The 27,500-nt window shown below is 37.2% G+C and overlaps 3 protein-coding genes and 1 non-coding gene across 5 annotated transcripts in view; 3 read left to right on the forward strand and 1 right to left on the reverse strand.

Annotated features, from left to right (window-relative positions):
- The window catches only part of LOC138024937 (G-protein coupled receptor 143-like), a 15,026-nt gene extending 2,821 nt beyond the window's left edge, over positions 1–12,205 (forward strand). Inside the window, exons 3-8 of the mRNA XM_068872135.1 lie at positions 1,585–1,676; positions 3,756–3,851; positions 4,705–4,814; positions 4,993–5,098; positions 5,289–5,394; positions 7,601–12,205. Of these exons, the coding sequence (XP_068728236.1) occupies positions 1,585–1,676; positions 3,756–3,851; positions 4,705–4,814; positions 4,993–5,098; positions 5,289–5,394; positions 7,601–7,930 (840 nt within the window). The 3' untranslated portion in view covers positions 7,931–12,205. The remainder of the gene's footprint in view (positions 1–1,584; positions 1,677–3,755; positions 3,852–4,704; positions 4,815–4,992; positions 5,099–5,288; positions 5,395–7,600) is intronic.
- On the forward strand, positions 81–153 carry Trnar-ucu (transfer RNA arginine (anticodon UCU)). Its single transcript has one exon. It is a non-coding gene; the product is annotated as a tRNA-Arg (tRNA).
- Positions 11,170–19,329, reverse strand: LOC138024938 (uncharacterized). The gene is made up of 6 exons (XM_068872136.1): positions 18,990–19,329; positions 17,164–17,308; positions 14,705–14,932; positions 14,166–14,256; positions 13,510–13,620; positions 11,170–12,643 (listed from the first exon to the last, which is right to left on the reverse strand). The coding sequence occupies exons 1-6, from the start codon at positions 19,074–19,076 to the stop codon at positions 12,562–12,564; spliced, it is 744 nt and encodes a 247-aa protein (XP_068728237.1). The 5' UTR covers positions 19,077–19,329; the 3' UTR covers positions 11,170–12,561.
- A 7,685-nt stretch (positions 19,330–27,014) lies between these two features.
- Positions 27,015–27,500, forward strand: part of LOC138024480 (neuronal acetylcholine receptor subunit alpha-7-like) — a 10,105-nt gene continuing 9,619 nt past the window's right edge. Inside the window, exon 1 of one of the 2 annotated variants that reach the window (XM_068871693.1) lies at positions 27,015–27,197. In XM_068871693.1, coding sequence (XP_068727794.1) covers positions 27,146–27,197 — 52 coding nt within the window. In that variant the 5' untranslated portion in view covers positions 27,015–27,145. The remainder of the gene's footprint in view (positions 27,198–27,500) is intronic. The other variant, XR_011127019.1, reaches the window with a different exon arrangement.

Here is a 27,500-nt window from a genome sequence, read left to right on the forward strand (position 1 = left end):
ACCAGGAAAGGTTACGTTTATAGAAACGTTGGCCGTGTAGCACTTATATTTTAAACAGTTCCCACGGCCTGCTCCCGTCTGACCTTGTAGCTCAGTCGGTAGAGCGGCGGAGATCTAACCCGAAGGTCGTGGGTTCAATTCCCACCATGGTCAGAGTTTTTCTCTGTCCTTGTGTGGGCCCATTTCCATCAGTAGGGCTAACGCTCACATGGTTCATATGGGATATAAATCTAGCACTTCACCTTACACTCTATTCAGTTAACTCTGTTTAAAATATAAGTGCTACACCGCCAACGTTTCTATAAACGTAACCTTTCCTGTGTTAAATAGACCCTGCAGCAAAAATGGTTGCCATGGCAACAGCATAGAGGGTATCATTTTGTGGCTTACTTGATGTAGATTACTGCTGCCAAGTTTGAACAAGACCCATCCAATATTTTTGGAAATATTCTCAATTTTGTGATTCATTATAGTTATTATATTTGCAATGATGTCATCAATTATAAAGCAAAAACTTGAATATCTCCGGAACGAAAAAAGGTATTCCAAAATAGAAAACACCATTCTTCATCGTTTTGAAAGGTCTTTAAAATAAGGAAAAGATATTTTTCACTTCATGAGCATTTTAAATACTAAAACCACTCTTGTATAATACAAAAAAAAACGGTAAATAGATTTAGCCAAGCATAAAAGCAGAACGCCCGGGTCATTTATTCTTACAATAAGTCAACCTGGCTTGAGCCTGCAATCCAATCGAAACCCAGTACCTGGTCAGTGGTCAACTTAAAAAAAAAAAACAGCTGACCTTGATGAGATCTAAACTTGAGCCTGCAATATTGTCACATGATACTGGTCAGCAGATACCTTGTTTTGACCATAACAATTGACCATAACATGGATCTCCAATGTCAAAAAAGATGTACTCTCTAAACTCAGAGTTCGTGCTGGATTTTGTATATAAAATTCCAGGAGTATTCAAGGAGTTTTCAAGAACAAGAAATTGAGTTTTCAAGGAATCTTTGTAATAAGATTTCCATGCCATACATCATTTTGCAGTGTTTTCTTTGCTGAAAAAGCCTACCTTGATAATTCTTTCCCACATCCTGCAAGTTAAGTGCATGCACAGACATTTTATTTTTTGCATTTAATCTTTCCCCAATAGTAAAACTTGATTTTCACAACTACTAGCAGTCGCCTGAAAAATTCTCACACAACATTCAATTGGGGGGAGGGGGATGTGGTATAAGGTACGATCTTGTAACACAATGATTCTGGACTATTCGCTAAGTGTTCCAACTAAATATGTCTAGTATTGTAGCTTGGTGCAATCTCAACAGTTGTCACTCAAGCAAAAATTCAAGGAGTTTTCAAGCAGTTTCCCACCAAATCCTTTTTTTCAAGGGCTTTTCAAGTGCTCTTGAAGTAGCTGGAGTATGGATGGCTCAGTGCAGAGCTCTAAACCTGAGCCCACGATATGTCCATGTGATACAGGATACATTGGTCTATATGGATGGACCTGTGGAAGTATGCTATTATCATCTGCTGGCCAATCAATGACAGATCTTCTCTTTTCTTTTGTTTCAGTCTTTCACCATGTTCTCGTACATTAGTTCGTACTTGTGGACACTCTTTTATTCAGTTGATGTATGCCTTCGTGCTCATGATCTTCAGTCAAGGTAATATTGCATATTACCGGTATTAAAGTTTAATGCCCTCCAGATAAAATTTGGATGCATTATTGTGAAAGCTAGTATTTAACCTTCAATCTTGGCCAAACTAAATTTGCTCTTAAAATCTTAATATATACATCTTATTCGATGGTTTAACATATAATACACGCGGACATTTTGCGAGTTGCGTAGCAATGAGCAAAATGGCTGCGAGTATTATATGTTAAACCATTGAATAACAGATTTATTCCACTACAAAAAGGTGTTATTTTGATTCAAATTTATCTGGTAAGAGTGTTTCTAAAAAAGTGCATCGTCTGTCTTTCAGGGTGCTTGAGAACGATGTAAACAGCACAGAAAGCCAGCCAAATGTCCTTTATTTGATTGTATAAACGAAATGATGAGAGACGAGCAATGACAAGCTAAATTCTCAGGCTTTGTATCGCGTTGAAAACAATTTCTTTCATTGAAAAACTGCTGTTCTGTGCGTATTTGCTCTGTTCGTAACCGGTCAATCCGGGACACTACAGTGTATTATCGTCTCATATTTTGCGCATTCTCTTGACCAAATATGGTAAAATGGGGTAATAGTGGAATAATAAATTCTCTTATTATATGGCAAGCTATTCTCAGGCTAAATGGAGCACTCTAATGGGCTGGTTTTGGTCAGGATATTACAGTATGGACCATTTCCGTGGAAACAGCCTGTTTCTGTATTTTTTTCTCTTTCCCAGGAAATTCAAGTTGAGTAAAACACAAAAAGTTTGTAAAAAGTGAAATTCAATTTGTCCAGTATTTTTACAGTACAGACCATTTCCATGGAAACAGCCCGTTTCTGTATTTTCTTTCTCTCTCCCGGGAAATTCAAGTCGAATAGAACACAAAAAAATTTTAAAAAGTGACATTCAATTTGTTCAGTATTTTTACAGTATAGACCATTTCCATGGAAACAGCCTGGCATATATTAATTTAGGAAGGAAAACATTACCAGATTTAGCTAACCATTGTAAAGAAGTGTTTAGTCTCTCCCTCTATTTCTAATTCAGCTTATGGTGTTCTTCATTGGAATTTGCTCTTCTTCTCCTTCCTCAAGGATTTCTTTGCTTAAATTTCTGAAATTTTGTTGCCTCTTCTCTTGCGCTCTTTCCTGCTCTTTATTCCATGGCTCGTCGCTAATATGATTTCCCGCCAGAAATATGCGGGTTGTCAAATGTGACGCTGCCACGCAATTTCCTGCCAAGGAAAATTGCCTGCACATGTATCCTTGTCCCCAGAGGCTGCCCTGCCTTCCCACCTCCTCCCCGACAGTCTGTATGGGCAGATGGATGTAGGTGACATCATAACCAAAACTTCTTGCATGGACAGATTTCCCAAAAAATCTTACCCATGGTTCTCTGCTTCGCTTTGTTTTCCCAAAATCACCTCGCAGCACCCTAACTAAAAATTTCTAAGCCCACGTCTTCCCCCTTCTTTGATCATCATCATTGACTTAAACGTTAACATCTGCATCACCAGCAATCAATGGCAATCAACTTCATTATACATGTAGAGCAGCTTTCATTTGAGTATTGAAAGTAATATTAGTGAATTGCTTTGGTTTTGCATTACTTCACTCAGTGATTGGTTCAAAGTTCTTGTGCCATTGTTTCAACCAATCAGAAGTGAAACCAAAACCAATCATGGCTCGTGTGTGCACATTTTCCCGTGCTTTGTGTCGGCTATGGGTAGTTACTTCAAGTTTTGATTGGTTTGCTGGATTGTCTCCGTCCTCTTCGATTGGCCAAAGTAATTACTTTGGTTTTGGTTTACGACACTCGATTGAAACTCTAAAGATTCTTTGACTTGGGCCATTCATCATCATCATCATCTTCATTACCATTTTCACCTTTTTTTGCTGTCGTCATTATAATCATCATCAATATCAGTCATTACCACAAGCATATCTTTATTTATCATTAAACTTCATTTATATCAGCCTGTAGCTTGAACTTCTAAAATCTCTAGTGACCCAACCATAGTAGATTTGAGAAGATATCTTACCACATCCCCCCCTTTCCTAATGACCTTTTTTGTTATATTTTGCAGCTTCAGTGGTATAATCTATCACGTGTTGTCCTGGCCATTGGCAGCTTGGCTTGTTGCTTGTGTCCAGTTTGCTGTTTTTTATGATGATTCAATAAAGTAAGACATGAATTTTCTAAGACTTTCTAAGAATATGTGTTTATATATTCATCGCGCTACCTTGGTGAATATAACATTTTGTGCCTTTTTTATTGTGTTTTAGCACGTTGTTTTGCTCTTTCTTGATATTTACGGCTGAACATTGTACTAAAACAATTATTCCCCTCAGGCTTATTGAATATTGGGGAATATTTGCCTCAACTGCATCTCGGTAAATATTCACCAAAATTCACATTGCCTTGGGCAAATAATTGTTAAATTAATATATATGTGTACATATAACTATTTCAGCCTTCTGGGCCTTATCAATGTAGTGCTGATGTCTAGGATGGAGGTTAAGCTTAAAATGGGACATTAAAAAGCCACCCTAAATGTCCCACACATGTGGTACATCTAAGCCTAAGTACATCTGGGTGTTTACCGAGTTTCTGACATGAAGCAACTGCAAGGGTTTCTACTCTTCTCCGGACAGGATGCAAGTCCATGGCAACATTACCCCCGGAGTTTGTCACCAGTCACCATACCAATATTGATACGAGTTCCTGGGTGAAGTAGTATATCTGACGAGGTAGCTTGTACATCATTGGCATTATTTTAAGAAATGCATTGTAAGACTAAAACAATAATAATTATTTAATACAGGCAATGTTTTTTTCCAAGCAATTATTTTTGTATCACCCAAGCCTGCAATGCTATTTAATAACAATAACAATAACAATAACAATAACAATAACAATAATAATAATAATTATAATAATTATAATTTTAATGTGAAATTTTAGAAGGATTGAGACTCTGAGAAAATCCTTCAATGACATTTCACTGTTAAATCCTGACATTCTTTCCACTTTAGTTGTTCATCTGCTGGACCTATCGCTCTACTCCATTACTTAGTGTGCTTTTTTCCATTGTTGCTGGTGATGATTTGCCTCCCTATCGTCTACTGGAAAGCTTACAGAAAAGGTATTTTTTAAAATTATGTTATGATTCAATCCTTGTACCACATTCCTGCAGGCGACTTGAAAAATTTTGTGAGAGCAAAACTAAATTCGGCCAAAAATAGTCACTTACATGTACTGGGTTCCAGTCCTTCATCATTAATTATATTTTTACTCTGACTTGTGTCACTTTTCTTTGCTAGTATCACAGAACATCAGAAACACTGGCTACTTCACAGATGCTGAGAGAAAAGTTCAAAAGTCCATCAGGAGAAAGTTTTGTTACATCATAGTTGTCTTCATTTTCTGGTACGTCTCTGTTTTGTGATGTTATGAACATATCAGTTTGCAATCAGGCACATTTTGGGGTGGGATGGCATTTCTTAAAGCAAGCGAGAAAGTAACAGGAAAGAAGAGCTCGCACATAGCACAAAGATAATTATAAATTCAAGGCAAACTCTCATTGCCTTAATAATCATTTTTGTTTTTGTTTTTTCAGCTGGTTGCCAAATTTTTGCGATGGATTTCATGACATTGCAGTGTACATTGTGACAGGGAAAAGCCTTTTTCAAGACTCAGATCACTCTTTTCTCTGGTTAATAGAGGTATGAACAGTAGTTTTTTTGGTTTCCCATATGTAAATAATGATTATATTATTATAAAAACTATTATGATTGTAACAATGGTTTGGATCTTTTTGTGACCATAAAACATTTCCATAGAATATGTATATGTCATGGTAAAAATGAAAACACATTAATGTTTGCGTGGCAATGCTGATATATTGAAGACCTAAACTACCTGTATTATTTTTTTGGCGGAGAAAAATGAAACTCGGAAATGCCTAAAATAGTGAAAAAAACATAATTAAAAATAATAATTTAATTATTTACCTTGAAGTTTCAATAATCTTGTGCTTTGTTTTTCTTTAAATAAACATTCTGTAATAATAATAATAATAATAATAATAATAATAATAATAATAATTCAGGAAATGTAAAACATATTTATAGAGAAATTGCACCCAGGATGTTCCAGATCAGCTCATGTTATAAGAGAAGTGATGGGTATTGACTAATCAGGGTTGGAAAAACATAATGACAATAATATACATGAAAAAATTACTTGATACTGATTGGCTGAGAGCAGTGCAGGTTAAGTGTAACACAGTGCAAAAAGCGTAATACCAGTGCAAATTACACATCGTAATTCTGGATCATGATTGGCTAATAAACAATTTAGGGTTTGGTCAGAACCAATCAAATCTTTTGTTTTTAAATCAAGCGCACACCCTGAATAGCGCAATTTTTTCCTGATCGCGTGATGCCCGTTAGTCTCTTCTGCTTAACCATCTCGAATTGTTTCATGTTTATTATTAAGTAATCACGTGATTTTTCTCGTGCAGTTTGGAATAAATAAGCACTTGCAAATTTTTTCAGACTACAAATTGCACTCGCCCTACGGGCTCATGTAATTTTGGTAGTCATTGAAAAAATTTACTCATGCTTATTTATTCCAAATTGCCCTCAAAATCATGTGATTACCTACAGGTATACTAATAATACATAAACTATAATGCCAGGTACCAATTTCTTTTCAGTTATACTTCATTTTTACTAATAAATTGTTACTCTTCTGTTTGCTTTATTTCTCTTCCTTTTAGCTGCCCTGATTAGCTCTGCTATAATTTAATGCAGTTTACTCTGTAACTTAATTTTAGAAAAGTATTATAGGTTTGATTTCCTCTTTGATCATCTTTGTCATTTGGCTTCTTATCTTCTTCATTTATTTCACTATCCTTTAAGGTGCCACTATGACCAAACAATTAATTCTCCTTTTCTTCTGGATTTGTAAATACTAAGTTTTAAGCCTTCATTTAAAAAAGACACCTGCTTTCATGTATTTAGCTGGAATTTTCCTATTTAATGGCCCACTATACGAACTTTAAGAAAGCTGGATTGAGGAGAAAGTGTCAGTGACATCAAAGACTCGCTAGTTACTTTGAGTATACATGTAGCTTTAGACTCCATTTTTGGACTTCAGACTTTTTTTTTGCGGGTCATGCTCTGGCTGCGCATGCGTAAGATTTCTCTGTCTCGTAAAAGGCAGTTCAGGTGGGATTCGAACTCGGTATCTCATCGCGATGACCACTCAACCATGGAAGACTATGTGATAGACTGATTGGGAAATATGCATTCATTAAAGAATTGTGTGTGTGCCCGGAAACAAGATTTTGTGTTTTCATTGCACGCAATGCAATATCTGGTTATCATAATGACTCTGTAACAGATATATCGTTATTTTATAATTCTCCCGGTATTGTTAAGGAAAAGTATTCATTAAATATTTTAAAATATCATCGTAGAGACTTGCAAAGCATCTGTTTTCTGGTTTTGATAGGAATCATCAATTGCCATCAACAACAGTTTTAAATGTAAACAAATATTCACGGTCTCACTTAACCCTATCATTGAGTCACGGAATGTGGCTGAAGTAAAATGCAGCAAGGGAGTTTCATGCTTTCAGACTTTTAAACTCATTTTTTGTCTGTTTGTATAATAAGCTGCATTTACATGTACATGCTGCAATTTTAAGCTAGTGAGTGAAGTCTTTTCCTTAGACACCATCGTTCAGTTTTGAACGTGAGCAATGGCTGACCGCAAAATCAAAGCTCGGAATTTTGCTAGTCAGTTGTTAAGCAAACAACACACCTTCAAAGTCTGAAGAAAAAAGGGAAGTGATGTTTTGATCATAGTAGCACTTTTAATGACCTTACTTGACCTTTTAAATTAAATTTGGCTTTTTCCACAGGCTTCAGTGAACCCATTGCAAGGATTCTTGAACTGTTTAGTGTATGGACAAGATGGGCAGTTCATATCCTGCTTTAACCACATACAGAATCTTTTTCATTCCAACGACCCTCCCGTTGATGGAAATCACCAAGAACAAAGTTTGACGTGGACAATCAACTCACTGTCAGGTTCTGTGAAAATTCCAGTGACTGAGATTTCTCCTTTACTAGCAGGTAGTCGAAGAAGTACGCCTGTGTTGTCCAGCCCAACATCGAATACCCCAAGTCAAAGGGAACCTTTTCATGCAAAGCTGCTTGGGGAATTCTCACACTCAACCAAACTACAATGATCCTTGTGTTGACATCCATGTATTACAAGTTAACTAGGAATTTAACCCATTGAATCCTAAAGCGTCTCCCATTTATGAGCAAAATCGCCTGGCGTCCGACAGAGTAAATAAAAGTCCCATTCTTAGGATTTAGTGGGTTAAGAAAGCTTACAACTATGTAACTAACGAGTTAAGTGTTGTCAATTTTTTTTTCATTCTCGAGATAATCTCAACCAACGACTAACAAGATAATTAATTTATATTAATTTTGTTTTGACATTGAAACAATAAGTAAAAAAAACATGAACTGCAAATTAAAGCAGCATGTTAATTTAGCATGCTGCTTCTTGCATTCATTCCAAGTCTTGCATATCTTGCATATACTGTATCTGATGCCAAGACTTAAAAAGAAAAAAATTATTATTTTCAGGCAGTCAATTATGATTTTCCTAAACATTAATGTTAGTGGCTTTCATCTTGCCAAAGGAAGATTATTTTATTGTATATAATATTGATAACTTATATACATGTACATTTTAACTAGGAGTAATGTAAATTATTATTATTATTATTATTATTATTATTATTATTATACAGTTCAGGAATGTTATGTGTGAGGGTCAACGGCTAAGAATATGCTTCATAATTATCATACAAATAATGGTAGTATAACTATTATTTTACCACAATTGCTTGTAATCGCGCAATCTGATTGGCTAATGTGCTATTGTTGATAAGAGTCTAGACAACGCTGCTTGCGCCATGCTCATTTTGGGAAATAAACCAATCACATTGCGAGAAAGTTATCTATAGACAACACTTGCTCTTTCTTTGTATCATGATTTTGGTCACGCTCTGAAATAGGCATTTTCTTTGCGTTGAATACTGTCGTAAAAACAAGTCGAAAGTGGTTCAGCATTGTCTGTACTCTTATCGACGACGATATCCGTCATCACAGTGGTCAAACTTTGTTGTGGACTCACTCGGCTGCGCTTAAAAATAGCAAAATTAAACGAAACTTACCTTAAGTTGAAGTTTGACTGAAATTCTCCCTGTGTGGCATAGAGAGGGAGGAGATCAGATGATAGCACAGCGCATGCGCTAGATCATTTTTTAAAGAAGCGGGGTGTGACAAGTAAGAACATGTACAACCCATTGTAGTCCAAATGGATACTGCAGTATGTATCCCACAGGATAGTGTACCAACTGGGAGGGAGCAAAGGTTTAAGGGTGGGCATGTGATCTCCTCCCTCTCTACGTCACGTGTGATAGAATTTCAGGTAAGTTTTATTTAAGTTTACTATTCTATCACGTGACTAAGAGACAGGAGATCCCATGAGACTCTAAAGCCTTGGAACACCCACGCAAAACAAAAACAAGAGTGGATAATTATAACAACCATTGTATTTAACCTATAGTCCACCTACATCAAAACATGGTGTATAAATGGAGTAACAAAAGGGATAACTGTAACAACAGTAAGCTCAAAACTTTAACAACAACAAAGCATACAATAAAAGATGAAAACTATCATGGCAACAACAAGTCTGCCTTCAGGTACTTTAAGGTAAAGAATTAATCACTATGACAAAATGGCAGATGCCATGATATTGTTGGCAGGTATAACAGGCTTATCATAAAACTTCCGAAAAGTCTCAGCTGAGCGCCAGCCAACGTGTGCCAAGATAACATCCAAAGGAACATCCTGCTTTGCTCTGGATGCCGCATGCTGCTCTTGTACTGTTATAATTTTATAATTTTGTAAGCAGTCTGTTGGAGCTTTTGATTTTTTTAGCTAAAGCATGATTTTTCGCTAGTAGTATGACCAAAGTTGTGCGAAAAAGCTTTCAACGTTACTGGCGTTAATATTATCCTTTTGAAATGACGAAGAAAACTGGATGAGAATTACTTTTCTACAGTCAACCTATTTTACAGAGACTGTAAAAACGTAAAATCTTAATGTCTATATATATAATTATATATATTTTGGTTAGGTACAATGAGAATAACATTGTGACGTGTACGTGCTTATGTGCTGTTCCATCAAATCAAGAACCCTGTGCTCATTGCTGCCTTTTACACTGCCAAGCATCTTTTTGGATTCAGGGTAGGACTTAGCCGTTCGTTACAGGGTTCGACATTGGATGTTATTGAGGCACACAGGCATATTAACGTGGTGAAAGATCAGCTGGTAGATATACACAAGGATGCAAAAACAGTGTTTGCACATTCAGTGCATGAAATGATTCAGAAAATGGCTAAGAAAGCAGACGTAAAGATCACCATCCTGCGCACTTGTGGTATGCAAGCACTTCATTCGTTTGTTCCAAGGCTGTTGTGACTTTGGAGCGAAGAGTCACAAACCATGCATCATTATAACCACAACTTATAATTTTATTCAATATGGAATCCTGATATTTTACTTTCCAGATTGCACAAGATTGAATGTAAGAGTACCCAAATTTTCAAAAATTTCTGGGGGAGCATGCCCCAAGACCCGCCTAGAAAGTAGCGCCGAAGGCGCTACCGAGGCGTGCTAACGCGCGCTGATTAGTATTCTTGTTCGGCCCCCACTTTCAAAAAATGCTAGATCCGCCCCTGCATCTGGATGAGTGGTGGCGTTTAAAATAGCCTCCAAGGATTCTTCGTCTGCCATGACAGTTTGTCTTGTGGCGGGAAAAACGAAATCTTCCACTACATCGAAACGCAATAGAACAAGAAGTCAGGCGTTCGTTAAGCCAACCACGTTGGCTCGCCTACGTGTGTCGAGATGTATGTCGTATATCTCGTTCGAATTTTCAAAAAATCTTTGACCAAAGTTGTGGAAAACCGTAAAGTAGGTCCTTCGCTCTCTAGCGCAAAACGTGCAATGATCTAGCGCATGCGCTGTGCTATCTCATGGGATCTCCTGTCTCTTAGTCGGGAGTCAGGGTGGCTTAGTGGTTATCTATCGGGCCTCCCACCACTGCGAGCCGGGGTTCAATTCTGGCCTCGGCCAGCATGTGGGCTGAGTTCCGGTCGATCTCAACCTGACTCGAGGGTTTTTCTCCGGGTACTCCGGTATTCCTCCCTCGTCAAAATCGACTCACAGCTGATTAACATCTACATGTAGCTGTGGTGCTGTGCTCCGACATCAAACATGGACTGTATAGCGGTAGCCAGAGGCGCCTTTGTATGCTTTCAGCCCGATGTCGTGAGCCGCGCCCTTCGCAAGGGTGATTTAGCACTTTAGTCACGTGATAGAATAATGAGTGCTTACATGTAAGTCAAGTCAATTTTTATTTAAACTCACACAAGAGTATTAATACAATTCAGTGTTCTTAGATATAAGAGTAAAAGATTGTGATAGAAATAACCCTAACCTTTTTAAACTTTAGGTTCATTGTGTAGAGTTTGGGACACCTAAATAGTTCATAGAACTAACCGAGTAGGTGACCCAAAAAAGAATGGAGCAGAAATAATATGGTTAAAAAGTAACCATAAGCTCCCTAATAACAGTTAAAAGCATATGACTTGTACAAAGTTATACTTGGAAGTTTTATGAAATCTTTATTTTGCAGTCTGTGCAGTGTAATACTGAAATGTTACAAAGTGATCTCTATTAATATTAATAATAATAATTAACAATTATTCGCCGAAGGCAAAGTGATTATCGGTGAATATTCACCGAGACGAAGTCGAGGTGAATATTCACCGATAATCACTGAGCCTGAGGCGAATAATTGTTTTAGTATAAATACATAGGTCATTATTTCAAAAAAGAGAAAAAGAAACATTTCAACGCGAAATCATCTTCACTTACAGTGGCAAAACGACTACTGGCAGCCATTTTGTCCGTCGAGGTAATTATCGGCTGATAATCCGAGATAGCGAGCCAATGAGAGCGCGATTTTGTATAATCACCTGTGTATTTATACTAATAATAAATATTTATTATTAAAAAAATGAGAATACTAATAGTAATAATAAAATGATTAAATTAACGTTTTATTTTAGTAAAATACATGCAGGTAAAAGTATGAACCTTTTCATAAATTTATTTGCATTATCTAGAAAAACGGTCAGTATAAAATGCAGACTGGGTCTAAAATGTAGACTGGGGCCTAGGCCTATTTTGTACCTAGTCTGCATTTTAGACCCAATCTGCACTACAAGCTGTACATAGTTATTTAAATCCATTTTGGTAAATTTAAATTAAGCGTTAGAGCTTGTCCTACAAAATGAAAATAACGTGGAGCTTACATTGTGTATTTATGAAAGACAAATGTACAAAATAAAAATGCTGTCTGTTTTGGATGGGAGATGCATTAATATTATATGTACATCTACAGTGTAGGACGAAATTGTTGAAACACGTTACAATACCTTAACCTCCCACAATGTGTTTTGGCAAATGGGCTGAGAAACCCATTTCTCTTGCATCACCCCTTGCTTACACTGCTTTGTGTGCATTATGCATTGTGTGTCACTGACCAGAGAATTGTGAATCAGCTTTAGTTACATGTACAGTGTACGGTAAGTCTAACTAACCAAAAATGTAAGCCTAGCATAGAACCAACCTGGCCCCAAACCATCCAGTCAGCACTTTTTACAAATTACTGTATGTGACTAGTAAATTCAGACTGTATAAAAGTCAAGCTATTTAACAACAGCTATGTCAAATGCAGTAACACTGGAAAGTTCCTCCAGTTCCCTTGTTCAGGTGTCCTGAGATCACCAACCACATCTTCAGGCCTGTAGAACAATATTTGGCGTGTGAGATTGTTTGCAATCATGGAAGCTTCAAAATATTATACAATCATACATTGGCTCCTAATTGAAGTACTTACTTTTTTTCCTGAATCACCTAGCGGTACACTATGTATTATTTTCAACACAGAGATGACCAATATGAAGAGCCTTTAATACTGTAATTTACCATGTAGATTTATTTCTGAATCAGTCCAATTTATGGCCAGGGTACAAAACATCAGGGCCACAAATTAAATTGGAAAAACAATTGTACCAAGACTTACAATACATGTTGCAGTATTAATTATGCCCAACAAAAAGATATATAGAAAAATACTTACCACATCGTTTGGAAAACAAAGTGTACGGGAAAGCACACAATGAAGTCATTGAAGCGGGCTGTTCTTTAGAGAACAGCTAGTTGTACTCAGTTGGCCAATCTTGCATGTACAATTTGATGTAACTTAATGGCACACAGATTTTTTTTAATTCCAGTCATGGTTTCTCCATTTCATGATGCTTCCCCTGATGAAGTGTACTATTATATTATTGTCCTCCTTGTTATTAAACATTCAGACTGATATAAAGTAACTTTATCTTGCCTCTTGTTCTTTAAAAAGAGTCCTAGTAGGTACTAATGCTGTCTGGGTCCAAAAGGTTTCATTTACATACTTATCTGTCTGTAGACTCAAAACTATTTTCCTATAAACCCTTTCTCTTACGATGAAGTCAGCCACTAATTTTACAGAATTTTACTCTGGCCTATGAAAGACCATTAATTATTTTACCTTTTCATTAGCGAACTCTTTGAAGTGAAATTGTTATTTACACTTACTTTTATTAGTAGAAAGGCAGAAATGGAACAGTACCTGAGCTCTTTTTTGTTGTGAAGAACATGAAAATTTACAGCTGGTATCAGAAGACGTAAAGACATCCTCATTTTCAAAGAATCCACCGTTTCCATTTCACCTAGGACAATCCTAAGACAAAAAACAAAATTGTAATATTTAAATAGTGATTTTGTTTACCAGAAGGACATGGCATGTAACTTGCAACTTTTTTTCTTTGGAGCAAAGCTGAGGACTTTAAGACACCAATTTTGTGCCCAAACATGGACAAAAATAAGATTGAAGCTGCACGCGCGGCAAAATATGCGAGCTACGTTTCATCTAAATAGGGAAATTTTTAACAAAAAAAAACCCCAGCTCTGCACCAGAGTTAAACAGCTCAAGGTCATGAGATTAGAACTGTTTTACTCAATAAAAATCCAAGCAAATGTACTTTGCCAGAAAAGAAACCTGACAAAGACAAGAGCAGAGGAAAGCGATTCCATGCATTGGGCAAATGCTTGTACATGTACCAAAACGTGACCTCAAGCTCCAGTCATAACGATTGGTTACACTAACCAATACTGAATTTGTCAACAATGAAAACATGAGAGAGTGCTGACTCTTCCATATTATTATTATTTGCAATGCCTTTAAGCCCTCAATAAATTTGCTATTTTGAAGGCAATGAACTGTACCTCAAATTCTCTTTATCAACAACAGAGTCAGCCAGTTCTGGAGAATCGGTTCCAGTCACCACACTATCAGTATCTGCAAAGTCCTCTTCCCCTAAACACAGGAAACATTTGTTCATTGCTTGTATTGGTTTATTTAATGTTAATAATTATGTTACCCAACTTGTAAAATATCTAATCATATAAGTTTTTTTATTAATTTCAAAAACAAAATTTCAAACTCTTGAAGACATAATTATTTTAAAGTATTAGTGTACCCCAGAGAACTTTATTCCATATTTTAATCCACAAGTTCCTTCTCTCATTATCTACATGTAGTAAGGATAGTGGAAATCTGAACCACATTTTTTTGTCCACTTGAAAAAGAAATCCCAAGGATTTAGTGCTCAGTGAACACCTTTGGAAAGAGTGTCAACAGTACTTTTTTCTGCTTTGATGAAGAAACAACCAAAACCCTAACCTGGTTGCAAAAGTTAGGCCCATCCTTAACAAAATAAAATAAATGGAATAACTGGCCTGTAGTCACTTTGCATGATTCTTACCTTGTTCTGGGAATGTTAACTCGTAATATAAGTTATTAGCTTTTCTGTACGATTCTGGCCAGTTGTATCCTTTTCCTACAGGTCGATATGGTTCCTGTTTTATTCCTTCATCCTTAGCTGATAAATGTGTTCCGTACACATAGTACAATTTTTTTTGTTTCCCATCCTTTCTGGGTCCTTTGAATACATAGTGGAATTTAAAGCCATCTTCTGGTCTCACTTCTGCATCTATTAAGCAAAAAGGAAAGAAATGCTATTGGGACGTCACCCAGAATAAAATAAATGACGCTTATTTACAACCCGTTCAATTTGACTCCATAACGGCCCCCACTGAAAAGTAATATCTTCTGGCGCTTAACAGAGTAACATCAAAGTCTCAACATGCCCCTTCCCCCACCGCAGGAAAAAGGAAAGTCTTGGCATCACACAGCGCCACACACTACTATGAGTCAACGGGGACATTTGAGTGGGTGTAGGGGTTGTTAACCCACTGACTTCTACTCCTCCTCCCCCCCAGGGGGAACCCCATGGAAAAGGAAAGTCTTGGCATCACACAGCCACACACTACTATGAGTCAATGGGGACATTTGAGTAGGTGTAGGGGTTGTAACCCACTGACTTCTACTCCTCCTCCCCCCCCAAGGGGAACCCCACGGAAAAGGAAAGTCTTGGCAATTAACACAGAGCCACACACTACTACGAGTCAATGGGGACATTTAAGTGGATGTAGGGGTTGTTAACCCACTGCCTTCCACCCCCTCCCCCCCTGCCAGGGAACCCCAGGGAAAAGGAAAGTCTTGGCATCACACAGAGCCACACACTACTATGAGTCAATGGGGACATTTAAGTGGATGTAGGGGTTGTTAACCCACTGACGTCTAAACTGCCCCCAAGTGACAAGTAAAATCGTCTGGAGTTGGCCAGAGTAATGTCCATCTATATGTATAAAACTTGTCTCATTGACCCCTGGGAGTGAGACTTAACAGATTTTACTCTGAGTAAATGTAACACCATACAATTTTACTAAATGTCAGCTGGGGGTGTCCTAGGGCATTAGAGGAGCCCTTGACCATTGAGATGAAAGAATATTTAATTTCAGTGATGACTTGGGATATGAAGAGAAAAATTCAAGGGCTCCTAGTTTGTGCACCAATATGGCGGCCAGAAATCCACTCAAACATCTGGAATTCACTTATCGATGAAAGCACTTACTTTTTGCTCATGAGATAACATACATGTGTATGAACACATCTCCTGATGTTCTTGAAACGCTGCTGAGATTCATAGGCATAGACATTTTTCAACCAAATACATGTAACTTTGTATCATGGTGTCACGCAAGGTGACAATTCAGAAATTCAAAATGCTGTATATTTTAAATAACAGATGTCATGGAACTCGAAACTTGAAAAAAAACCAATTATTTCTAGGTCATCTTCAATCTCCCTCAAGATAAAAATTCAAAACACCTTGCAGTTTTGATTTTAGAATTTGATGACGTCACTGAAATCATCTACATGACCGTATAGACTGTATTCATAAATGGCGGCCAATCAATTATTCCTTTGTCCTTGAGCTAATAAAAAGACCAACTAGCCTCATTATCACTACATAATACAAAAGAAATGTCACTTAAAAGCGAGGCTTGTTGGTCTCCTTAGCTTGAAGACAAAAGAATAACAATTTACTGCAAGCAAATATTCCATATTCATAATTATTATCATAATGAATATGGAATATTTGCTTGCACTCCAATGCTCCAGGTTGAACTCTTGCTCTTCAATCATTTTTAATGTGCTGCATAAAAGACACATTATTGGAATCAACTGTTCTTCATTGGTTGGATTTTTTCATGTTCTGCATGGAAGGTAAAAATCCCAAACCATTCTTGGTTGATTCAGTTGATCAACTTTAATACCCAGCTCAAAACTTAGTTGAATACAGCGAAAGTATCTGTTTTTATTTTCTTCAGCTTTTTAAACTGGTCAGGCATGGCTCCAGTTACCAGCGACAATGGCTGTAAACAAAAGTCATTACAAGGAAATTTATTTTTTTTCTTTTTGGCAAAATCAAGTATTTCAAAAGACCCCACACCAGTAACAAGTCAAAAAACTCAAAAAGAATAACAAATTCAAAATAGTCCCACACAGATATTCTTAGGGCTTCGTCACATGTTCCTCCCCCAGAAACATCTGTTGAAACAAAAAACCAATTCCATTCAAGGATTAAGGACCAGTGAGGGACTGTTTTCCAGTTTTGGATAAACTCTTTCGCAGCATGTGAATGGCGATAGATCTACAACACAATTAGTCAATGCTGATTGGCTTATTTAAATAGAGGGAAAACAGCTGTGGTTTTTCGTTTCAGCAGACGTTTGTGGGGAAGGAACGTGTAACAAAGCCCTAAGAACGTCTGCATGGGAGGCTTGAACATCAAGAAGGATCCTGGCAAAATTATACCTTCGCTGAAGTCATCCAGCCGAGGATGGTAAAAATAACCAGTTTTAACTCGGGAGTGATCCTGTTCTGTTTTCTCATCAGGGTGTCGATATCGTACAGTACCATGTCCCAAATCTATCAAAGCTGGTGAATCTAGCATCAGTTGCTGTCAAAACAAAAATGTGTGAGTAATTTTTCAGCAACAGCTAACCGGCAAGGCAAATGCCAAGAATAAAATTGAAGTAAGGCTGACTCTACAGCTTATAATTTTGTTTATTATAATTATTACAATGTATACTCAACAGAATATCATGTAAACTTTTGATTGGTCAACGATCAAACCATAAATAGGTAGAGTGCAATACGGTTAAGTTGCAATGGAAACAGCAATATGGCATCATTTTATTGAGTATATAGTAAAACCCCGTGAGTAAGAACCTATTTTTTAAGAACCAGTTAGCCTAAGATTTATCAGTTAGATCCCCTCTAAACAAGAACCTGTTAACCCTAAAATGTGCACTTTGGCAAATAAGATCAATAATTGATTGATGTTCTCAAGATTTGTGTTATCCTTCGATTTGCTTTTTATAGTCATTTTTATGTGAACTTTTAATTCTGTATTCAAATTTTATTCATATAAGGGATATGGAAAACCTGGCTGTCGCATAGGAGATGAAGGCCGAATACTACAATTCTGCTTTCTATAACATGATTTTTTTCTTCTGAAAGTAAGAACCTACATGTATTTAAGAACCTAGATAGCCTAAATTTCTGTTAATTACCATTAATTTATGTACATTTAAGAATCTGTTTAGGCTAAATTTTAAAATTAAAGGTTCTTATTTGCTGGGATTTTAACTGTAATATAACAAATAAAAAATCATAAGAGCTTGCTGGTGCATTTTGCGATTTATAAAAGTTTTCAAATTAGTAATGAAAGTTATGAAAAGTTCTGAAAGTTACAAAAGTTCTCAAAGTTCTCACTCGTGCCCATAAATTACGAAATTATACACTTGCATTCATATGATTTCCTGTCCTTATAATTTCACGATTTCGTCAGATGATTTATAATAATAATAATAATAATAATAATAATAATAATAATAATAATTTACCAATTTATATAGTGCATATTTACAATCATAAAAATAAAAGAAAGTTATAAATTATAAAAATACTTCTTAAAAAGATGATTTAAAACTGTCAAGTGATGTTGCTTGACAAAGCATTCCATAGTTTCGGAGCTGCTGCTGAAAATGATCTGGCTCCCACTGTTGGAAGCATCTTTCCCTTGGGCTGGTCCAGTACGAGCTTGCCAGTACACCCTAAGATTATATGATGAATTCGATTTTATACTAGCTTATACTAATGAGATCACTAAGATAAGTTGGTGCAAGGCCATAAATACATTTTAAAGTCAAAAGCGCCGGTGTAATGTGATAAAACTTTCCGAAGCCAAGAATACCGGTAAGTCTTGCTGCTGCGTTTTGCACACGCTGTAATTTAGCGATCTGCGCCTTTGGTAAGCCAAACAATAAACCATTACAATAGTCAAGACGGCTGGTTATAAATGCATGCACCAAAGTAGTTAAAGAATTCGAATCCCTCGATAGGTATTTCTTTAATACGTCTCAAGTTATGTAAATGGTAAAATGCCGCATTACAAGCATCGTCACCAGTTCATCCATAAAAGTAATTTGCAATGATCGATTACCCACTACTTTAAACAGAACTGCGGCTGATTACACCTGCTGGGATTTTGAAGTCACCAGTTACTGTTTTCGTGAGAGGTAAATATTTATTACTGACCGATATGAAAGGTACATGCGAATATTTTTCATACTTACTCCATTTTCGTTATTTTTCGAAAAGGCCTCGGCTCGAGGGCTTATCAAAACCGAGCCTTGTCTACTTGCAGAGGCTCCAGCTCCCATATGGTTCAGTTTGTCGGCTTACAGTTGCGAGGTAATAATCAAGTCTATCAAGTCAATTCGCTCTCCAGATCTTCCAAAATGTCTATTGAGATCGCTGATTTTACACGTTCATATAACCTGAAGTTGTGTGAAGTCCTCCAGTTTCCTATTTTTCCCTTGGAAAAGCAACAAAGTGTCTGTATTATTGTCTACGATATCTCTATATTATGCACAAATTCTCCATCTTGTTTCTTCTTGTTTACTTCCCAACCTCGGCACGAAGAGAAACGTGACTTGCCACAGGTTACCCAAGACTTGTTTGAAAACAGTGGGGGGCTTGGGTCCACTCATTTTTCGCACGCACTTTTTCCTCTTTCGCGACTATCTGGGAGCCTGGGAACAGGCTAAGTTTTGCCGTCTTGTCTAGTCAAACACATTTGAACATAGTTGACCATGGAATTGCAAAAGGTGCATGCATGGTAGATCAAGTGAAGCGTTGTTACCTTGCGGCACTTCATTCAAATTGACGAGCAATGAGCTCCTGTGGGAAGAGCGCAAACCTCATCAGCTCAAGCATGAGATCGTTGTCAAAATTTCCCGCATGATCTTGTTACAGGTCGGACAGAATACCTCCTTGGAAGAATACATAGGACAGACACTCTCGTTCCTAGAGCTATATTCTCTTTTACGCGTGGCCTCTGGTGATGTCAGTTCTGATGACGAGAACTATAAGTGATACAATGGAGGTAGAATATTAGAATTAGTCTGATGCTCTTCTGGTTTGTAGTTTTCTGAATGTTGCTTAGAAAGTTACAATTCAAAGACCCGAGACCGGATCTTTAAAATTAAAGGAACCTTACGCAGGTTACGTGAAAAGCGGAGAAACAAAAATGAATTCAAGGCAAATTCGAGATCTTTACATTTGGCGATATGGGCCTCTCCCAGATAAATAACTAGATTTCGCTTTGGAAGTTTTTTGCGAATCCATTTCAACTCCATGGCCATCATAATAACTTAACATTTGTAAATGCGTCTTATTAAGCTGTTTTGTCTTCTTTAATGGATTCTTTGCATTCAATGGCCTAAAGTGTCAACCCTAAGTACCACCACGTGTCTAAATATAGCTATACCTTGTTTTTATGCATTCTTTTTTCCCCACTGATTCCCATTTAGAGTACAAATGATAAATTGTCCTTAAGGGTGATTTTAAAATAGCTCATGACTTTAATCAGAAATATTTGCTTCGACGTTTCAATCACGTTCAAACGATATGGTCTTCGTCCTGTAATAAAATTGTGTTTTGAAGCAGAAATTTAGTGTGAATTCAGCCACATGTTTTGTTTGGATTTTCCGATTACCAAAAGGTACGCTTGTCATTATGATACGTCGGACTGAAAAAAAAAAGAAAAGCACATCATTGAAAGTCCATTTGCTCGGCTTAAAGTGTTGGAGACAATGTTTCCAGCGGTTTCCGATATGGAATTATTTTTGGCATACTGTTAGAAACTCGATAGCGACATGTACTTTTTGTTCAGAAGTGATCTTAATTGCTTTTATATACATACTACAAAAATAGCGCAGTAAGAAGACAGAGGCTCATATATTTAGCACTTTTCAATTAAGCAATCTTTTCAATCCACTAAAATCGAATAAGCACTTAATAAACTGTAAAGTTCTTTTCAATTGCTTTTCACTAGTGACAATTAGTAAGAGCTTCTCATTAACGTTGTAATTTTCGGTGAAAAGAATACAAATTGCGTACAGCAAGAGATCAGCCGCTGCCTAAAGCAAAGAGTTATCCATTAAAAACGCCCCCTTGGAGAAAGCATTATCGATCCTTAATCCACTCTTTTTTGTAATAGCACGAAAGTAAACCGAACAACGAATTTTATTTTTAACTTTCAATCATTTGAACGCACTTTTGAGACCGCCCTGGACATTTCTTTTTCTCTGTTTTATGTAATCATAAGCTTTTCTCCTATTTTCAACATATTAGTTTACACCCCGCGAAAGCGGCATAACTACGTCATAAAAATTTTCGTTCATTATTGAAATTTTCCGCGCACTTAAAGCAATGGGTGTAATGGACTGAAGGGAACAAAAGTCGCACATTTTGAACTGGAAACATTTGTTAAAAGATCAGTTTGGTGGCTCGTTGGATAAAAGGAAATTATTGCTTCCGAGTCTCTGAGATTCTCCTTTCGTGTTATTGCGTGAAGTTAACTCTGCATTTAATTTCAAGATTATTAAATGAAAGAGAGGAACTACTCGAGTCACACGCCATCTTCAGTGTCTGTATGGTCAACTTAGCCATCTGTGGCTTAGCGCTGGCTTTTCTATTGTTTCTAACGCCAAGTTTCATATTACTTAACGTTGGATTTCGCTGCTCAAGCTTGTTGAATCCAAGTGGAGATGTCATCGAAACGTATTACTGCGAAAAAGTCGACGGAGAACTGTCATATGCCTTAATAGGAAGTGGTTTTGTATTCTTATTGTTTGCACTGGGAACTCTAGCTTTTACAATCATCGTGTGGCTGAACTCAAGACATTCGATCGAGAGGAAGAATGGGTTATCAGAGAAAACAGGAGAAATATCAATTGTTTAAAACACACATCATGCACGAGTTGCTTCTCTAACATGTCTTTAAGAGAGGAATGACGCAATTGAAACCTTCACAAATAAATAATGCAGTGTTGTAAAACTGTATAGTTCTTAGCAAGTAATTTGCAGATTTTTGCAACTCCTTATAAGAAAAGCCAAATACATCTCCGTAATTATTTCAAGGGGGATTCCAGCTGGTTGATCGGTAAATAATCAGTCGGATTAAATGTTCAATGCATATACAGAAGAGACTACGATATAACATTGTCTAACCTTTTCGAATACGTTTTTTTAAACTGATAAAAAATAAGAAAAAGGGCATTTGAAAGCATTTGAAAATTGTGCATGTATTGATTAAACACGGAGTCGAATCTGATTCCTCTTTGAAATCTGGTTGAAAATATTTGCTTACTTCGTGCTTAAGTTGAGACCGAGACACACAGTGCATGAAAAACCTTATGTCGAGAAGAAAAACATAGCTATCCTTTCTTCATCTTAGAACCAGTACATTGTCTTCACGATTTAGTTTTACGACGGATGCAAAGTCGCAGTTATAGTCTCCTCGTTAAGTTCGAATTTGTGTTGCAGAACCTAGCACGTTTGCCTGAAAGAAACTTTTTACGAGGCGTTTTGTATTAGACTTAATATCGAAGCTTACATTCACCAAAGGTCTATTAAAAGTGAGGAGAAGATCGCTGTCTTGAAACTTCACGTCCGTACTCGATCCGTATTGATCGACCTTGATTGAATTTAAAAAAAAAACGAAAACAACGTTTTAGGCTCCAATTGCGAAAAAAACATGAATTTATGCATATGTATATTGTTAATAACTATGCAAAGCCTCTTAGGTTAAAAAGTACTAGTGGACGTTCTTATAGCAAAAAGATTGTACTGAATATAGACAATTCAAGAATACGTCAGTACACAGTCAAGATGCATCGGTGTAGCATGAAATCATCACTAATGATATATTCGCGGAACTCCAAAGGGTTGTGTTTTGCACCTGCTTTTAATCTTAACTATTCCGAGACGGCTTGAAAAGAAAGTGTCAATAATTCTTCGCTGTGTATTTACAAGAAGTAATGGTTCTTTGTCAAAGATACCAGTTATTACTAAATCTCTCTTTGTTTGGTATTCTGATGTTGACTCGAGGATGAGATGTTTAATATTCGAGTTTTATGTTACATGAAACTTTGTTGATCATGTTAAAAGCTACGCCACATAATACATTTAAATATCTCGTCGAACAGAAAAAGATATTGAGCAACTGCATAGTAGAGGCATATATTTTGTACGTTTTCCGAGCCATTACTGGCGAAAGTAGGCTGTTCAGTATGGCAAATTCATTACAATTGCGAAGTGCTTGATTCACGTTTAGTTTTGTTAATAATTAAGGCCGGTCATAATATGTTGGATTAGTATAATTTTACCCAAATGTAAAAACTGCCTTGCAGGGCTTTCAGTTTAAGTGGTCATAAACACGGAAAAAAAAAGGATTGCATTTTAGAAACTCAAACGTTAGAACCACCTGCCTTGAACAATGTAATAAACAGGACAACAGAAAAGTACTGCTCAATCACTTTCATTTTAAGGGTCAGTTATCACGTATGGATTATCATCATCCATGGACTTAAATGTGATAGCCGCATCTTGCAAAGCAAAGACAAAAAAGCAGGAAGTCAGTATACGTACTTCTCCGTACGTTTTCGTTGAATGGAAAGCTTGCTGCGTCTATCGCGTGTGCAACAGGTCTCCCAACAGTATTTTTAAACAATTTAATAAAATAATAAATTTTAACAAGGTCATGCTCGAAAAGAATACCTTGTAGTTTTCTGGTATGCGTTTAATCATCGTTGAGAAAAAATGTACAAAGGGAAATAAAGTGAGAACAGAAAAATATACTAAACTTTTACAAAACGCCATCGAGGAGCGGTTACCCCGAGACGCAGACTCCAGACTGTGAAGACCGTGTAGACCAGGGGTAAAATATGGCGTTACCTTCACTATTATTGAGAGCTAACAAGAGAGTATTAAGGTAAGAGAGGTAATCCCTCATATTGGCCCTATTCTCATCGTAATCCCTCTTAAGTTATTTTTAGATCTCCCGTGAGATCCGGTATTCCCACGAGGGTTAACTGATAGCCAATCATACGTCCCCATTTTCGCGAACGACGCGAATCATTGCGTGGGAATTCGTTCAGCTGTCAACATTGGTAAAAATGGGGACATGTGATTGGCTATCAGTAAACCCTCGTGGAAATACCGGATCTCGCAGGAGATCTAAAAATAACTTAAAAAGGATTACGATGGGAATAGGGCCAATATGAGGGATTACCTCTCTTACCTTCATACTCTCTTGGAGCTAACCGTAAACAGGCTAACCTGAATGTTAGGCTAACCGAATGTTATTTAGGCCTAATTCAGGTTAACCGAATTTTCATTTTACAGACGGTCTGCACAGTCTGCAGCCTGAGTTTTTTCACTAGGGAGCTTAAGCACGCGCGATTTTGAGATGAGGACGGCAAGCGGAAGTGACGGAAGTGAGCTGTTTTCCCTTTTAACTCGTCTTCCCACAAACACATTTCCATTGCTGAGTATCTTTTCTCCATGAGAGATGATTAGTATAAAAAACTGGGAGACAGAACTGCCCTGGCACGCGAAATTTTCTCTTCCAGTTGCCATACGCGTCTCAAAAACGCGCATGCTTAAGCTCCCTATTGTCCCATCGAGGACGGGTACAATAAACGTGGGGATACTATGGCGTTTTTTTCAAGATGGGGGTAATAGCTTGATTAAATTGTATACGTAGCAGCAAGGGCCAAAGCGCCGCATCTTGATAAAGGATCTGATGAACGTGTAGCTAGGAACAAGCGAGAAGTGAAAGGCTGATCAAACAGTGAAGGAATATTTGTTGTATTTACCAATATTTCTCAAGGCACCGCCTTTCCTCATCAGGTTGTTACAAGTTATGCTCTTTGGCTGATGGCACGTTACAATTTGAACAATTCGTTACAATGCTAAACAATTTTCTCGTTCAAATTGTAATGTCTCGTTAGGCAAAGAGCATTGCTTATAACACCCTGATGAAGATTGGATTTAGTCGTGCATGAATTCGCGTGAAAAATAGTCTAAAATGGGACAAGTAAACGAAATCGTATGAAAGCGACTGCATTTCATGATTTATGGGCACGAGTGACGTTTTGAAAGTTCTGAGAATTGCACGAGCTGTAATGGCAAGTAACCATGGATTTCGAAATGTACAAACAGCTGGTTCATACGATTTTTTATTATATGCTCAAAAAATCACTCCGTCGCTTTGTTTTCATAGCAACTTTTAATTCGTAATGCAATCTATAACCTCGCCGTTTTGCACCCTGTAACCCATTTATGCATTCGTCATTGACTAACCAGAAAGGCGATAGTTTGTGGAGTATATAACAAGAGAGATTGCTCATCGCGTTTATTCTTCGGCAAACGTTAACGTTAGTTGATGGACACTTGCTTTGAGCTCAGTCAGTTCTTGCCTGTTATAATTATATACAGATATAAATGCACCAATCACTATTTAGTCTTGACAGCCAATTACATCGATCATATCTAAACTCAACTTTCAGCCGACCAATAAGAACACGAAGAAGTTGACTAATGATATCTACGACCAGAGTTTTTATAGTATCTACTGACGTTACACAAATCACTTGACGCTGAAGATGACTTCCCGGCTCAGGTTGTCGAAACGTCAGTCAAAGTCATCTAAAATAGTCCTTCTCAGGACTGTACTCATACTTAATTATGACATAAAGTAACTTGTCAGAAGAGAGAGACAACCTAGAATAAGAGAATTCTTAATATGCTTTTACTGATGAAAACCATTCAGCAGCCTGCCTTTTGCAGTTTAACGCTAACGCGATATTAACGCCTGTGAAAAGAGTCCATTACCCAAGAGGAAAAAAAACAATATAAATATATATACCAAATCGGCTTACTCAATGTTGTACCCAATTAAAATCTTCCGGGGTTAGATTCTCTTTAGTATTCCCAAAGGGTTTGAATTGGGTACAACACTTGGTCTATTGTGTATTTTCGCGCAAACGTTGGTTTAAAAATAAACACTTCTCTGACGCTGATAGGGACAAACCTGATACCAGATTCTTGCTCCTGGCAAATGGACTCTTGGTCCATATCAATAAAAGGCTATAGATATATCAAAGATGTGCACTTTACAAGGACTAGGGCTTTTCATGATCATCCGACAAGATGAAACATGGACCTGCTCCCACCAAAGCCAAAAACCAACATGGGAAAGAGAACTTAATTCAAATATACAGGAACAACATACTTCAATTCGCTTCTCACTTACATTAAAAGTGCACCTTCCTGGACTAAATATATGTTAAAAGTTGAATTAAAAAAAAAAAAAAACATTTCACTTTTCATATTTTTCTTTCATTTCGATTTATTGAACTTAAATTGTAAAATTTCTATTTTACATTATACATATGTATCTGTAATTTCTAGGGCCCCTGTGGATATCAGCCTCATTGCTGATTGGGCTACCCGCTAGCTAGTCAAATATAAAAAAAAAAAACGTCACGCACGCACGCACTCACTCACTTAAGTATTTATGCGCATTACCCACTAGCATACCTTTGATTGACATGGCGTTTTCTCTCGGAGTGTTGGCCCGACTTCAAAAAATCTGTTGCACTGCAACAGATTTTTTGAATCAGACCGATTTTCATTTCCATGAACCGGTCGTTCATCGCCTGTCAAAATACACGCAAGATTTGCGCTCCGACGCCGTCGGGCCGACAACAATCTCGTACCCAGAGTCCTCGGGCTTTTTGGCCAGCGGGTGAGCACCCGGGCGCTCACCCGCTGGCCAAGAAGCCCGAGGACTCTGGGTACGAGATTGGGCCGAAAAATCTTATCGTGTAAACCGGCCTTAACCTAACTGGAATACGGTGTGAGTTCGGTGTGAGAAGATGTAGATATAGAGAAGCTCAGTCTTTTCTTATAAAATAAACGTATTGTGAATTTTGACATTTCCCTGGACGCTCAAATGAAAACAGTTTCTTTTGTCTTGACGTCTTTGTCCCTTGAGACCACGACCCGTCCAACCAACTCAAAGTGTAAATACTCCGCTGGAGTTGAATAAATACTTCGCTTAGTTGAAAGAACCAGGCTCTCTGGGCACAGTATTCTTTAAGAACTCGAACCTTTTGAAATTTCTGGGTTTCTTTATGTAATCAGTGATGAGATGTGTTGTTAATAGTCCAACTTTTGAACATTCACATATTTTCTGCGTCGCCTAATTTGCAATGTCAATGACCTCTTCACATTGAAAAGAAAAGCACATATTTTATTTCATATATTGACACCGATCAGCATAATAAATCCCCGTTCTTGATGAACCCAAGCAACACATAGTTTTGCGCAATTTGATTGTAAACAGATTTTCCCAAGAAGAACGTAATCGGTTTCACTCATGTATATAAAAATCTTCCTTCCAATTCTCCAAATGGTCACTTTTTTTCAAGGTAAGTAAATTTTAGCCTTTTGTACTTGATAGTGTTGATGGTGAAATTAATACGGAGGTTTGTGTTCTGCTTGGATGAATTTCATTTCTACAGTTCGAAATGAAATCCCATTTAACATTTAAACAAAATATTAAATTGTGGAGGCTTCGGATTGATCACTGATTCAATCACAGAGCGAGACCAGCATTTGATTTTCCAGTCGTCGGTTTGCAAAATAGGTCAGTATTAATAAAAGGGGCAGCCTCACAGAACGAACTCAAAATCAACGAAACGAAACGTTTTGACTTAGAGATCAAAATAGCG

Source organism: Montipora capricornis, chromosome 11, assembly GCF_036669925.1.
Source record: "Montipora capricornis isolate CH-2021 chromosome 11, ASM3666992v2, whole genome shotgun sequence".
Taxonomy (NCBI): Eukaryota; Metazoa; Cnidaria; class Anthozoa; order Scleractinia; family Acroporidae; genus Montipora; species Montipora capricornis.

What these genes read in the sequence shown, in the direction of transcription:
- LOC138024938 (XM_068872136.1), bottom strand. Translation starts at nt 19,076, where the DNA reads ATGGGAGCTGGAGCCTCTGCAAGTAGACAAGGCTCGGTTTTGATAAGC. An exon ending in GCTGGATGACTTCAGCGAAG is followed by an intron (nt 14,933 to 17,163) that starts GTATAATTTTGC and finishes TTTGCTTAATAG; the next exon opens with ATGCAGAAGTGAGACCAGAA. An exon ending in GTTAACATTCCCAGAACAAG is followed by an intron (nt 14,257 to 14,704) that starts GTAAGAATCATG and finishes TCCTGTGTTTAG; the next exon opens with GGGAAGAGGACTTTGCAGAT.